The sequence below is a fragment of the Chroicocephalus ridibundus genome, chromosome Z (assembly GCF_963924245.1).
Source record: "Chroicocephalus ridibundus chromosome Z, bChrRid1.1, whole genome shotgun sequence".
NCBI lineage: Eukaryota > Metazoa > Chordata > Aves > Charadriiformes > Laridae > Chroicocephalus > Chroicocephalus ridibundus.
The window spans coordinates 49,230,061-49,245,989 of NC_086316.1; the positions used below are offsets into that span (position 1 = coordinate 49,230,061).

General features: G+C 38.6%; 1 protein-coding gene across 4 annotated transcripts in view; it reads right to left on the bottom strand.

Moving 5' to 3' along the window:
• The window catches only part of FOCAD (focadhesin), a 119,673-nt gene that overhangs the window by 68,940 nt on the left and 34,804 nt on the right, over positions 1–15,929 (bottom strand). For all 4 annotated transcript variants that reach the window (XM_063319936.1, XM_063319933.1, XM_063319934.1 and 1 more), the window contains 3 exons: positions 1,234–1,338; positions 720–821; positions 55–185 (listed from right to left, as the gene is read on the bottom strand). In XM_063319936.1, coding sequence (XP_063176006.1) covers positions 55–185; positions 720–821; positions 1,234–1,338 — 338 coding nt within the window. The remainder of the gene's footprint in view (positions 1–54; positions 186–719; positions 822–1,233; positions 1,339–15,929) is intronic.

Sequence of the window (15,929 nt, forward strand, 5' to 3'; positions counted from 1 at the left end):
GAAAGAAGAAGTTTTCCCTTACAAAGACATAAGATGGATAACACTTGCGCTTACCTCTGCTTACATATATCTCTTATACAAGCAGCTTTAGCAATCAGCTTTTCCCATTGAGCATCTTTGTCAACAGACAAAGAGGGCATATCAGACATCCCCAAGAACTTCTGCAATTCTGGGTAAATTCGATCCTAGAAAAGATTTAATTTCAAAACTATCATCACACCTTCAAAAGTTGGTACACAGGACAGGGTGGAAGGTGCTATCACTTTTACATAACTTCTAAATACCACTTTTGTGGCATACCATACTTAATTTTTCTTTATCTAATGCTTAATCTAATGCTGCATTGAGATTTAACTGGCTTTTGCAGACCAAATCTCTATTGCTACTTTACGAACAGAGAAGCAAATTGCTACCATGGAACTAAGGTCTTGTTATTACTGCACATTATGAAAAGCAGAAAGCTGTCCTTCAAACAATTTTTTTTTCCTAATTCCAGTCTCAAACCTGATGAAACGAAAAGGAGGCTTCATGTAAGACATACTATTGAAATTTTTCACTAAAACAGAATCAATAGAGGCACCACTTCCACCATTTACTTTATAAGGCTGATAATGAGATAGTAGTATATGCAATGTTCCAAAATCAGTTTCCTTCCTTGGTTAGAGGTAATGAATTTTTCAACAACACTTACGTTAGTGACACTACAAGAATGTTCTAACCTGTTTTTCCCATAAGGATGTCATCAGCCGCAAAGCAATTGCTCTAAGCTTTGGTGTGCTCCCAAGCATGTGTATGGCACGTAGAATCTGAGCTACACAAACCTGAAAGAAATTTTTTAACCAAACGTCACTGTTATATTTTATGTGCAAGACCAAAGTCAAATCTACAAATCGTTATTTTACAACGAAGTACAACAAGGAGATAACTGTCCAACTGCAATGTCAGAAAGAAAATAGAAGTTATCTCCTGAAAAAACTTTAATGCATGAATCCAAGAGCATCTCTTTATGATATATATAAAATTATGATACAGTGCAGACAATATAGTGTACATTTCACTCTTTAAAATAAATTTCCTATACCATCCAAAATAATAGAAAGTTATGTTGAAACTAACAAATCAGTTATTTTAAGCAAACTATGCATTTCTCAGTCTAAATAATTTTTTATAAATAAATGATCTCTTACTAATACTAATAGAGTTTTTGTTTTACTAAAAAGTTTTCATTCTCACCTTGTGCACACCCAGTGTTGGCAATGTATACAATATATCTCTGTAAAGTGCAGGCTCCAAAGGTCTTCCCAATTTAAATATCAGAACTGGGATCAGATTTGGGACCTAAAATAAAACAAAATCAGGAAATAAACTTGAAGCTAGGTTGCCAACACAGTATCTTATATAAGACAGTGAACTTGTCAGAACATATCAGAAACTCCTACTGGAGTTTTGCATTATTTTCTATGGTTTTGCATTATTTTTTCTGCTAATGGGAAAGAGAAAGGAATATTCTAAAGTCTGTAATTTCATAAGACTTACAACATTTCTTTTTAATTTACCATCTTAAAAGGACCCTGTTATTCATATTCAGCTGTAACCACTGCAACAATCTAAATTCCACAATAAATTAATTTTTACTTGAAATTCCATTACAGGCACACTGAAAGGAACACGTAATTGAAAACAGTACGTTAAAATACACATGAAATCAATGAAGCAACTATTCCAATTCAGTTCTGTCATTACAGAGGAATTCTGATAATGCTACTATCATCTTCTACAAAACTATCATATAATAAAAAAATAAAATATATAATTTACTGCCCGATCAAGGGGAGCTTATTGGCAAAGCCTTCCTACTCCAGCTACAGGAGGCATCACACTCACAGGCTCTCGTCCTGCTGGGGGACTTCAACCACGCCAACATCTACTGGAAAAGTAGCACAGCGAGCTGTAGGCAGTCCAGGAGACTCCTGGAACGCACTGAGGATAACTTCTTAAGCCAGGTAACACACAGCCCCACCAGAGGGGATGAGATACTGTACCTCATGGTCACCAATGCAAGTGAGCTAACTGGTGATGTCAAGATTGGGGGCAGTTTGGACTGCAGTGAACATGCACTGTTGGAGTTCGCAGTCCCGAGGGGTATGGATCAGGTAAAGAGTAAAGTCAAGACCCTGAATTTTAGGAAAGCAAACTTCCAGCTCTTCAGGGAGTTACTCAATAGGACCCCCTTGGAAACTTCCTTCAGGGACAAGGGAGCAAAAACGGACTTTTCTTTAATATCTTTAAGGACGCTTTCCAGAGTGCAAGAACTCTCGATCCCCAGGTGCATGAAATCAGGAAAGGAAGGCAAGAGTCCAGCATCCCTGAGTTGAGACCTGCTGGTCAAACTAAAGGGCAAGAAGGAAATGCACAGTCAGTGGAAGCAGGGACAGGTATCCCAGGAAAAATATAGGGACGCTGCCCAGTTGTGTAGGGATGGGGTCAAGAAGGCCATGGCTCAGCTGAACCTGAGGTTGGCAAGGGATGCAAAGAATAATAAGAGCTTCTACAGGTTCAATCAGCCAGAAAAGGAAGGTCAAAGAAAGTGTAACCCCACTGATAAGCAAGACTGGCAAATTAGTAACAATGCACAAGGAGAAGGCTAAGGTACTCAACAACTTTTTTGCCTCAGTCTTCACTGTTAATCTCTTCTCACACTTCTCGAGTGAATGGACCACAAGACAGGCACTGAAAGAACAAAGTTCCTCCCACTGTAAGAGAAGATCAGGTTTGGAATCTGAGGAACCTGAATTTACAGAAGTCTATGGGACCTGACAAGATGCATTCCAGAGTCCTGAGGGAACTGTCTGATGTAGTTACCAAGACACTCTCCATGATATTTGAAAAGTCATGGCAGTCAGGTGAGGACCTCAGTGACTGGATAAAGGGAAACATTGCACCCATTTTTAAAAAGGGTAGAAAGGAGGACCCTGGGAACTACTGACCTGTCAGACTCACCTCTGTGCCTAGGAAGATCATGGAACTGATCCTCCTAGAAGCTATGCTAAGGCACATGGAGGACAGGAAGGTGATTTGAGACAGCCAGCATGCCTTTCCCAAGGGCAAGTCGTGCCTGACCAACCTAGTGGCCTTCTACAATTGAGTGACTACACCAGTGGAAAAGCGAAGAGCTATGGATGCTGTCTATCTGGACTTCTGTAAGGCCTTTGACATGGTCCCCAATGATATCCTTCTCTCTAAATTGGGGAGATACGGATTTGATGGATGGCCTTTTCAATGGATGAGGAATTGGTTGGATGGTCACATCCAGAGGATAGTGGCTTAATGTCCAGGTGGAGATTGGTGACAAGTGGTGTCCCTCAGGGGTCCGTATAAGGACCGATACTGTTTAACATCTTCATTAATGACATAGACAGTGGGATTGAGTGCAGCCTCAGCAAGTTTACAGACAACACCAAGCTAAGTGATGTGGTTGAGACTCCTGAGGGATGAGACGCCATCCAGGGGACCTGGACAAGCTCAAGAAGTGGGCCCATGTGAACCTCATGACGTTCAACAACGCCAAGGGTAGGGCAACCCTGGTATCAATACAGGTTCGGAGATGAAGGGATCGAGAACAGCCCTGAGGAGATGGACTTGAAGGTCTGGTGGATAAAAAGCTGGACATGAGCCAACAGTGTGCACTCGCAGCCCATAAAGACAACTGTATCCTGGGTTGCATCAAAAGAAACATGACTGGCAGGTCGAGCGAGGTGATTCTGCCCCTCTGCTCTGGCGAAACCCCACCTGGAATACTGCATCCAGCTCTGGAGTCCTGGGCACAGGAAAGACATGGACCTGCTGGAGTGAGTCCAGAGGAGGACCACAAAAATGATCAGAAGGATGGGGTACCTCTCCTATATAGAAAGGCTGAGAGAGTTGGGGTTGTTCACCTGCAGAAGGGAAAGCTCTGGGAAGACCTTATTGCGGCCTTTCAGTATTTAAAGGGGGCTTATAAGAAAGATGGGGACAAACATTTTAGCAGGGCCTATAGCAATGGGACAAGGGTTTTAAACTAAAATAGGGTAGATTTAGACCAGATATAAGGAAGAAATTTTTTTACATTGAGGGTGATGAAACACTGGAATAGGTTGCCCAGAGAGGTAGTAGATGCCCCATCCCTAGAAACATTCAAGGTCAGGTTGGACGAAGCTCTGAGCAACCTGATCTGGATGAAGATGTCCCTGCTTATTGCAGGGGGGTTGGACTAGATGACCTTTAAAGGTCCCTTCCAACCCAACCCATTCTATGATTCTACTGCATTCTTTAATATATAGTACAAAACTTTCAGAAATCTGCCCCTGAAGTCATAAGGGAGACTTATTTACCTCCATTTCCTTTTTATTTAGATCAGATTTGCAGTATTTTCATACCTGCAGGTCACTCATTTTTTTCTTGTTGCAAAATTAAATCTACTCATGATGGGCTTGCTTTTTTCCCCACTTGATTTTATGGATACTTAAAAGTAATTACACAGTACTGCTTTTCATTCTGCTTTTGTATAATAGTAATGATTTTCACTTAGCCAGGTGGGTTAGTCTTCCACAGATAAAACTTGGGTTAAAAGATAATGTCATTCTCAAGAACAGAGAAGCTAATTAGGAAATCTACTATTAGCAGTAATAAGTGGATGCAACTATTTTTGTGTCTTCTAGCTTTCAGAAAATTATTTTCCTTACATGGTAAACAGGGTATAGAGTTCTCTGTTTCACCCTTAGTGTTTACCTCTAGAGTGTGTCACCCTTGGAAGAGTTTTTTTCTCCTCTTTAATGTTAAATTACTGTAACTTCAGAAAACTCATTCAGTAAGTCCAAGATTGGAGGGCTTAAAGCAGGAGAACAAACGTGTATTAAATGCCATACAAACTGGGCTGAGGTGAAAGACTGAGCAAGTCTCAAACTCAGTGCTTACAAGACTGGATCCAATCTGCAATTCAGCAGCCTTATAGCTCTGCAACTTTATCATGGTAAGGCTGACCCTTCATATACATATAAGGGTGGTTTATAGATACAGTGATTCAAAAAACTACTAATGGGAAATTCTGCTACAACATTATCTCAATATGCATTTTTACATGAGCAGACGTCTTCAGATTGTAAAAATTTTTGACTGTACAAAGGTCCATTCCAGTCCACAGAAACTGCAGAGCAAAAATACTGAATAAAAATCCAAGATGTCTGGGATTTTACATACTTCCTTCTGCAATTTATAGTTCCAAATTACAAACTAAAAAACCCCCCACTTTTTGTTCTACAAGACATCTCTAATTTTACAGCTGCGCAATTCAAATTCGTGCTCCCACAAACTTAAAACCCTTGTTCTAGAAGCTATATTTAATACCTAAGGAATTAACTATAATACATCATTTTTTCCTGGTTTTCCAAATACTACTTGGCATTGTTAAATAGAATAAATCCCTTTACAAACGAAAATTTGCTCACATTTTTGACTATTTGACTAGTTTCCCTCCCTTTCTCTATTTCCTATGGCTGTTGTCTACCATTTGCAGAGGTAGTCATCACCCCGTCATCTGCCTACACAGAGGACTGGCTTTACTGTAAATATTTCAAAGCAAAATCAATAAAAGTAGCTGACAATTTAAGGTAGTATTCATTTGAGCCGACTTTCACACCCAGAGCGACTTTCAATACAAATTTAACAGTGCCTTGCTTTCCCACTTGTTTATTACAATCTGAAAGCATCTCCTTAGCTAGCACCCTCCATCCCCCTTCTTTCAGACCTTCAGAGTGAAGATAAGTTGGGCAGTTTTTCAGCTTTTGCTGTGTACTGGTTTTGTCTGGGATAGAGTTAAGTTTCTTCATGGTAGCTTGAATGGCGTTATGTTTTGGATTTGTTACCAAACAGTGCTGGTAACACAGGGCTGTTTTAGCCACTGCTGAGCAGCATTCACATAGCGTCAAGGCCTTCTCTGTTTCTCACGCTGCCCTGCCAGCAACTTGTCTGGGGGTGCACAAGGGGCTGGGAGTGGACGCAGCCAGGACAGCTGACCCCAGCTGACCAGAGGGATAACCCAGAGACCATATGATGTCGTGCTCAGCAATAACACTGATGGAAAAAGGAGGAAGGGGAGACATTCAGAGTTACGGTGTTTTGTTTTCCCAAGTAACCATTACACATGGTAGAGCCCTGCTTTCCTGGAGATCACTAAACATCTGCCTGCCGATGGGAAGCAGGGAATGAATTCCTTATTTTGCTTTCCTTGTGCACGTGGCTTTAGCTTTCCCAATTAAACTGCCTTTATCTCAACCCATGAATTTTCTCTCTTTCACCCTTCCGATTCTCTCCCCCATGCCCTTGGGGTAGAGTGAGCAAGTGGCTGCGTGGGGCTCAGCTGCTCTCTGGGGTTAAATCAAAACATGTACAAATTAATTTTTTTAAAGTTATTTTCACATAAAAACTGAATGGCAGATGAGCAAAATAGACATAACGTATGAGAGATAAAGATGAGGCAAGATCTGTCAAGCTAAGACTTCGTATGAAGCACAAATATTTCAAAAAGAACATTCAATCCACCAATTATACACATGATGACTAATTTTCTAAATAAAAGCTGCAGAAGCAAGACTTCTTCCATTAAATTAATTAAAAAATTTTATATACAGAAAATGTAATTTGCAAATGGGTTAAACAAATATCCTGCCTTACACGCATCACAAGACTGTTAAGTTTACACAAACAGAAGACTGGAAATCTGGATAGGTGCTTTTATAGGAATCTAGGCTGCAACTGTAGATTTCAAAAGCCAATATGTTATAAAATATATCAATCAATTTTCAGGATTTCATAATTAAGTGGAGATTATTTGTTTATCTAATCATGCATATCTTAGAGCATTGATCAGCATACAAGGTGGTGGTGAGAATAGCTTATCTGAATATGCAAAGCTCTAACTGATAAATTTAGCTTTTCATCTCAAGCATTCCTCTGGCTTTGTTTTTTTGCAGGGTTTTTTGGTTTTGCTTCTTCACTACCAAAAGCTGAATCTATAATAAACACTACCATTACCTTAAAGCTAAGGATAAAACATATGGACCATATGACAAGAGTCACCCACCAAGATTTGGTTTTACATCGTATTCTCCAGTGCGTTGCCCGGCATGAACATTCCCAACCAGCATTCTTAACCAACACCCTCCCAGGCCAACCTAACAACCCTATCTCAGCAGACCAAAGTAGCCCAAGACAGTTGTAGTCAGAGATAATTTTTATGTATTTCTAAACTACCATTAGCTGCTTGAAGTCACATCAACTTTTCAACAATTCAAGGTAGGTTATGAGATAGATACCATTCCTCCTGCTTAAGTGGCCATAAACATGACTTTCCATGTCCAGAACAATGGTGGTTCTTTGCAAGTTGCTCTGAAGTTACCAGCCTGCTTTTCTCTCTCATCAAAAAGACGAAAATATAACGAGATATAACAGATGTAAGATACTTCTGAAAGTAATATACCCCCAAGAAGCAACATACCTCACAGTTCTTAGATTCTCTCAGATTTTCTCTCATATGACAACAACTAAGAACCTTTTAAACCCCAAACACCTTTCAAACATACCACACGGATCTACCACATGGAATTCAATGGAGTGAGCCCACAAATAACCCACCTCACAGCATCACCCTCGAACGGGGCTTTAATGTAACCTGGGGAAGGGAGTTCCTCAGTAATTCTCTGAACTACCTTTTCTTCTCTGTTCAAAATATTTATTTTTTTTTTTAATTTTTTTTTCCCCTCCCCACCTGGCTTTATTCTCATCACAGCTCAACTGCTATTTCAGACACACAATTAGGATCTTTCTCCCCCACCCAACTCCCTGGGAGCCTCCCTGAATTTATCCCATCATGTGCCTTAATCAGCAAATGTGCATAGCTTAACTGTCTTGGTCACACTTTCAGGACTATCATCACAATATTTTATGAATTCTGCATCATAAGGAATATTTCTTGTTATCACAGTATTCTTTATGGTACAAAAGCAGGTGAGGGAAAGCAAGTAATTCCAAATTCACTAGCACACGGCATAGTTTGATTAACGTCAATTCTGGTCCCAGCCAAAATTCAGTAACAAAATGTCTGCATTAACATTGGAAAAAAAAAAAAAAAAAGGAAAACGAAACCTTCACGCAAAACATGAGATTAAATTTGCTGCTTTACTTTTCCTGCCTACTCCCCAACTCTTTAGACTAACCAATGCACAGTGCAGTTGGATTCCCCATTTTAGGCATGCGAAAGGGACAGTAGCACTACATAAGAGAAAATTATGTTCATTAGTACACAGGAAGACAATTAACTTCCTGATTAAATTAAATAGAACCCAAAAGAAGACTTGAGTACCAAAGACTCAACATCTTCAAAGCAAGAATCTGTTGTGGTTAGATCAAGCCTTAGGGAAAGGGAAAATTGCACAGAAACCTAATACTACAGGAATAAAATTTAAAAAAAAAAAAAAAGTCCCCTTGAAGCCAGGAGACTTGATAGATGGAAGCAGTTTTATTTCTGGGCATCTGTTGTACCTTGAGTGTTAAGGAAAAAAATACATCACCTGATTTATTGTTACCTAAATCTTTGAATGATACAAGGTAAATTGCAGGGCAAAGAGCAAGCAATAGACATTCCGTATCTCCAGGGGGGGCAATCATTAACACAGCAACCTGCACCACCATTTTAAGTCTCAAAATTATTAGGGAGGTCACATGTGCCCCTCCACTGAGATACGTATGTTTTCCATGCAACTGTTAACATGACGTGTTAACAGGGAAGAAATGTCTTCTAATAATATTATCCAGAAAATTTTGTATGCAGCAGCATGGTCGGAAGACTCTTAACTCTAAGGATAACAGAGTTTTGTTAATTCTTTCAACCATACGCATCCCTGATAAATGCTGTCATTTGTTTACCCTGTGCTGGACAAAAAGGATACTTACGGCATCAGTAAAAATGTCAGGTAAGTCATTACAGTGCTCAAACTCGTTACCTAAGTTCCTTCCCTCTGATCTCTCCTCATAGTGCCTCTTCCTTTTGCCAGAGGCAGGGTCTTACGCTACTCCATTACGTTTTAAGGTATTTCTTTATTCAGTAAGCTACTTCCTGCATTTTTCACAGTTGTAGCTACACTGGACTAGGCATATGGCAATCAGATTGAATGACATTCAAAATAAGTTATATTCATAATCCTTAGTTATAAAAGCTTTCAGACCTTTTAAAGTCAGCCTGCTTAGGCCTAGCCTTCATCAGCTGTGATGAGTAGTTCATTCCAAGTCCTGCGTTCACATTTATTTTCTGGTTATGAAGTTTATTTAACGCTAAACAGGTATTAAGTTCTACAGTGACTTTTTCAAGTACATCTAGTAAACAGCTGCTAAATTCGATTTACAAAATTCTCAGGAGAGTAACCACATGCCATTATAAGGCCAGTTACATATTTCCTTAAGGGAATTGTCCTTTAAAGCGTACTTGTTTTGAACTGTGTATTCAAAGGATAAGATTAGTGCAAACAAAAAAATAAGGTAGTGTTCCACTACAGCAAAGCTCCTCCTCTCTCCATCTCTGTCACGTAATGCATAAAAAAAATACTAGGAACTGATTTCAATATTAAATTTATTCTAAATCTTCATCAAGGGCTTAGCAGCTCCAAAAAGCTGGTATGACAATTCATTAGCTCCCAGTAGATAGGAAGCAACTCTGGAGAGGCATGCTGCCTGGCAACACTGCCTTCTGCATCTCCCACACTGTAGGAGGATGCGGCGGTTCGGTCAAGTCTGCCATGAGACCCAGAAGAAGCGTTTCAAGAGCACGTTTGGTCTGTTTTCTTTAAATTAATTCACATCTCAAAAATAATACTGAGGTATGTCAATAACTCTCCTTTTTAAAGTAAGATTAAACATGCAAGACAAAGTGTTTTTATTTAATAAATAGTTCTCATTTACAGCAATTTAGTGCTCTGAATTCCCTTTTCTCATCTACAGGACAGATATTCTTCTTCAGAAGCACAAGCTAAGGGACAATAGCAGGTGAGGAAGATAATTCTCCTGTTCTGTTCCTTCACATTTCCTGACATTTTACTGAAGAGAAATTGTCCTCTTGCAGCCCTTGCATCAGAACAAAGAATAAGAGACAGACAGAAAACAGAAAGCCAAGTAAAGTCATGCTCAAAAGGAAGAACGTATTTCAAAAAAATATATAATCCAAATACATATTAAGATATGCTGTCCCCATTTTAAATTCTAAACATATGATATCACTTCACATTATTCCCACCACACTTCTTTTGCTTGCATGCCTATCCTGGAGGGTTCTTCTGGGTAAATTTTAACACTAAGAGATTATTCCAGGCCCCCCACAAAAAACCAACCAAAAGGCAGGAAATAAATGTCGCTGCAAAGTTCCAAGTTTTATTTCTGGGAAATGTTGGGCTGAGTTTTGGGAGAGAGATAGCATCAATCTAGTTCTCCAATAGGCAGTGAAATGAGCAGGCTTTCAAAAGCATTCATTGCCCTGGCATTTCTTGCTCCACTGAGCAAGACAGTACTGAACAATTCACACAAACGAAGGAACCAGTTTTTCAGATAAGTGCACAAAGGAAGATAAGTTTCTGTTTACAAAAGCTATAAAATAAACTGCTTTCAAAAATCAGAAGCACTTTTTAGAGAACATAATCTAGGTTTTCAAAAGTTACATGCACTCCAGCAGAATCCTACCCAATGGGCTTCAACCATGAAGAATCTGTCCACAAGATCTGTCCAATATTATTGTTTCCCCACAGCTACTCTCCAAAGTTCACATAATCAGACATAAAACAATATCATCACGCATCACATGAGCAAGACAAATACAGTTCAACATAGCCTTAAACGTGTTTTCTACCCAAATTAGAAAAAAAAAAAAGGAAGTAAAATACATTTTTAATGCACTCCCAGCCCCCAAAGAACACAAAATAATGCATCTTCAGTTGGATTTCCCAGAAGGGTGTCATTTACCACTAAAATATTTCATTCCGGCAGTTGAAAGACCATAAAACAATGGATGTCCTCTAGAGCCTCATAAACCTCTAATAATGGTAATAGATCTTGCGCTACTATTCACCAGCGACCTCTCAGTCAGACAATTTCATTTCTTCTCCTTGCAGCACAGCTGGTTTCACACAGAGTGTAATAACATTTTTTGCACAAGAAAATTCATCCGATTAGAAGGACTGTATTAAGTTGTTCATAAACAGCATGTGTCAGTGCAGCCTCTGCGGTGACTTGATTTAAGGCAGCCTTAAAGCCCATGTACTACTCTTCATTTGTCAGCGTTTTAAAAAGATTTCTGGACTTTCTTCCGTAGTGTTTCAGACCATTACTCCAAAACACCACACCTAAAAAGAGATCTAACATAATCACTAATCTTGCACCATAAAAAGGCTTTTACTCAGTGGGGAAGGAGGAGGCACATACACAGAAGTTTTCTGTAGGCTCTCTTCATGGAAAGGGTAAGAAGAAACAAAAATAAAGCATAACGAGAACAATGTCTGCAAAATCAATTGCAAGAATTATTTTTAAACCTAGCAAGGGTTTCTTTAAATGCTCCATTAATTTACTGCAGAGACAAGAGATTCCTTGTAAAAACAACATTTAGTGTGGAAAAGGGAGAACCTGTTTGTGAACTCCCCTTGTGAAGTTGTAATAAACACGGAAGCAATGGGGATAGCATTCTTGATGCACATTCTTTCTTTCTGACCTTGTTTTGTTTTGAAACACCATTCCTCAACTCAGATTTTACATGGCAATCACCCATAGCTTTTCAATATCCACAGCTACAACCACTAATCATCTAAACCACAAAATAACAGACTTTCAGTAGCAGCAGAATTACTGATTATCCTGATCGCTTAAAAGAAAAAAAATAAACAAAAACAAAACAGAAAAGAAAAAAAGCACCACACAATCCTTTCTATGCTATAACCTTCACCATGACATCTCAGCACTTCCATATATTCTGCTGTAGTACAGGTAGCCCACAGTTTGGCTGCAAAATTTACACTTTGTCATTTTGCTCTGTGGACATTTTATTTCCTTTTGCAAGGCTAAGCTCTGAGCTCTGCAAGTTTACTTTGATTTCAACATGAAACAAAGACATGGAATTCAGAATGTACCTGTATTTATTTGGTTAGACCTTCTTCCCATTACAAACACCTGGGTTTAAAGTAGGTGTTCAAGTGCTGCTAACACCAAAGGAACAGATTCAGGTTAATATAGGTGAATGTTTAAAAATAAGCTTAGGATTAACAGCCATTTTTTGTTCTCTTGTTTCCATACGAACATCTGACTTTCTTCTCTTCTTCAGAAGAGCCCCAATGAAACTGGATTCAAAATGTTTAACAAGTGTGTTGTGATGAGCTTTCCACTTTCTTAACTTGAAAGACGTTCTGATCACTGTGGTGCCACTTACTTTACTCATCTTTTACAAAGAACCTTTTATCTATGTGGAACTGAATAAAACACAGAATCAAAGTAATTTGAAGTGTAACTTTGCCATCAATATGTTAGTGGTTGCTGCCATCACACTGCCCATTGAGTTTACTAAAGTAATTGGTAATTTCCCCAATCCATGAGCTTCAATGCTTTCTCCCTCTGTATTAAGTACTTCAACTGCAAGAGAAAGACCAGACAAGGAATTCTTCCTGCTTTAGAGAGAGCTTTGCACCTACAAGAAACAATGTGAGAATCTTTCGGTGCAGTGTTTTGCCACACTGTAATAATCTCTGAGGACTCATTAAGCAGACTCAGAACTGAACTAACTTGTCAGAGTCAAGACAAATGCCAGGTGATCCCAAGTTCAACTGAGCCAGACAGTAAGTCCCAGTTTTAAAGCATTAAGATCTTTTGGAATAAAAATGTAATTTAAAGGAGAGCAATGTATTAGATATTGCCAACTGGAGAATATTCAGGTGTCTCTGGTTGCACTTAAAGGACTGAGAATGGAAACATCACCCCAATTAAGCACAGTATTTTTCTCACACCAAATTTCCAAGTATTACCCAGGAGAATGACTGCTGTATTGCTAATTATACTGATTGCTTTATGTGGCACTACTAAAAAGATACCAGAATACTTATTTTGCAGAAAATATTTTGAAGCCCATAGTCATTTAAAAGACTAAAAGTTCACCATTTGCAGTCCCTGTTAGTGAACAAAATGCAAGCCAGTTAGATGGTACCAACAAATTACGGTTTGAGTTCTGCATTTTAAACAACAGTTTCTAATTCACATGGACTTCTGCTGATCATTAGGGAAACAGAAAATATGATGCAGTTTCTTATTGCATTTGGACACAAGCCATTTTTCCCAATGCCAGGAAGGACTTTTTCCACCATCCTGAAGGGCTTCTTAATTCTGAAGTAGTCAGACCACCATAGTGAGCTGAAGAGGCTGAGTCCGTCTTATTTGGTGAACAAAAGCTTTGGCTTAAAATAAGCAGAACAAAGTAGGTAAACCCACTCACGCTGTGCTAAACATCAACAACTTTGGGTTAAATTCCTTCCCTGTATCTGCCTAAAGCTTCTGTAACTCTGCTGACTTGCATTTAAACTAGTCTCTAAAACTGCTCATTTAAAGTCAGTGAGCCATTCCAGATTACTCCAGTAAAATTCAGAAGATAATCATTCCCTACAGAGTTCAGGCAATTCTGCTCAGGTGCCATATTACTACAATTACTTCATATTTTTCAGCAAGTTACTGCTTTTTTGAATAACTATCAAATTGCATTTTGAACAACTGTATCAAACGGTTAATAAACAAAGCATTATGCCTTTCCTCTTTCTGTAATATGCCACTGATTCATCATACCGCTTAAAGACCTATTCGCAGCAAACCAAGCTAGAGACAAGCCTACAGATAAAACCAGGAAACCCACAATAAGAAGCCTTTTTGGTTTGTTGGTTTTTTTTGTTGTTGTTCCCCCCACACACACACACACTCTTAGCTAGTCACAAGAAGAAAACTGCCTTACTTGGAGCAGTTTGGATCAGAACTGAAGAAAAGTTTGCCAGGATAGTACAGATGTATGTATATCATAGGCTTCACAACATGTAGCCATAACTTACCTACCTTTTCCCTAGAAAGTAATTACTTCATTTACAAAGCCTGGGGCCTATATCCCCAATTACAGACTATTTAGTGGACCTGTCAAACTACTCGTAGTTGGGGTGTACTACTCATACTAGTTTTTAAATGCTGACTTACAAAAACAGATTTTCAAAAACTAAGTTCAAGAGACGCACAGGTGGTTCTACATCAGTTCAGCTTTGCTCTTACACACAAGTGAAATTCATTTTGCTTACTCCTGGCCCTGTGAACACAATTAGGTGCTTCCCACCTAAAGTCAGAAAATGAAGTTTTAATAATTACCTTGCCAAAAAAAAAAATCTAGGTTAACAAAGCATCTATAAGCTGTTTAAGCTTCGCGTTTTCCCTCAAAAACCTGTCTCTTCCAGTTACTAGAGAAATTACATCTGGAAGACTGATGTCTGACTACTGGCTTAGGATCACATTGTCATGGTCGGATCACAATTTTCATTACCTTTAATTTTTACATTCTTCCCCTTGTCATTGATTAGCCCCACATTTTTCCTCTCAACATGACTTCTAAATGGCATGTAAGAAATAAATAGTGTTATTTTCCAGCAATAGCATCTTATTCCTAACATGCCTGCTTATTAAAGGATTGCACTTTGTTTCCTGGAGATAAGACACTGCGATTGCTTACTTTTATACTATATTTCCAACTTGTACTGAAATAATATGGTTGATGTTTTGTGCACCTGAAGCTTCGTACCTAGCACAAAAAGTAAACTTTTTAGTATGGGCTAAAATAGCATACGGTAAGGCCACTTTATACTACAGTTAGTAAAAAAGTCTTAACTGGAGATGTACAAAGCCCCTCTAATCCATTATAGCGCATATAACCCAAACCCTCAGACCTCTGAAGATGATAAACACATGAATAAAACACTTAACAGAAACCTTAGCATTGTTAGTAATGCAGAAAATTCTTTTCTAGCTGTGAACTGGATGACCAAGGTAAACTTATATCCTGAGTTCAGAAAACTAACCTGCACTTTCAGAACCAATATTAAAATCTGTGGTTTCCCTTACCTTTCAACAAAGAAAATGTGGTGTGGGGTTTTTTTGGGGTTTTTTTTTTGTTTCTTTTTTTTTTTTTTTAATATTGTAACTTAAAAAGCATGAAGACACTTGTTAAGAAAGGCTTAAAAAATGTGCAAGGCTTCCACTTCTTTCAAAACAGTTAAGTAGCAACTAAAAGAAGTCTACACCATGCTCATTCCAAAAATACTAGAGCATGCCATCGTACCTGGTGATCAGCAGCAATACTACCACCATTTGATAAATAGCTCTCCTACCATAGGTTGTTTAGAGTTTCACCGTGTCAGGAAAAGTACACCTAGGAACTCTTAGTGCAATATATTTATTTCTCCCTGCCACAGTTGACCAGTGCCTTTGTGATCCCGTACTGCTCACTATAAGGTTTTAAACAACACACAGCATTGGCATTTTAAGTCTAACAGAATACAAGAAGCAGGTGACAAATTAAAAGGAAGCCAAACATTGCATGAAGCTACAAAAGCAGCTTCAAGTGCACTCTTGTCACAGCTGTCTGACAAAGAATCTTTTGCTCTGAGAAGAGTACTGTGAGGTTTTGACTCACTCACATGTTTTGTTATGCTTTTTTTCTGCTTCTTAATTCTCTCTGGTTTTGTGTTATTTAACTATCCTTTAGAAGAGGTACAAAGCTATAACAGAATAAAAGAATTTTATGTCTGTAGTTTAAAAGCAACAATTCATCCATGTGCAAGCAAGTAACAGCCATT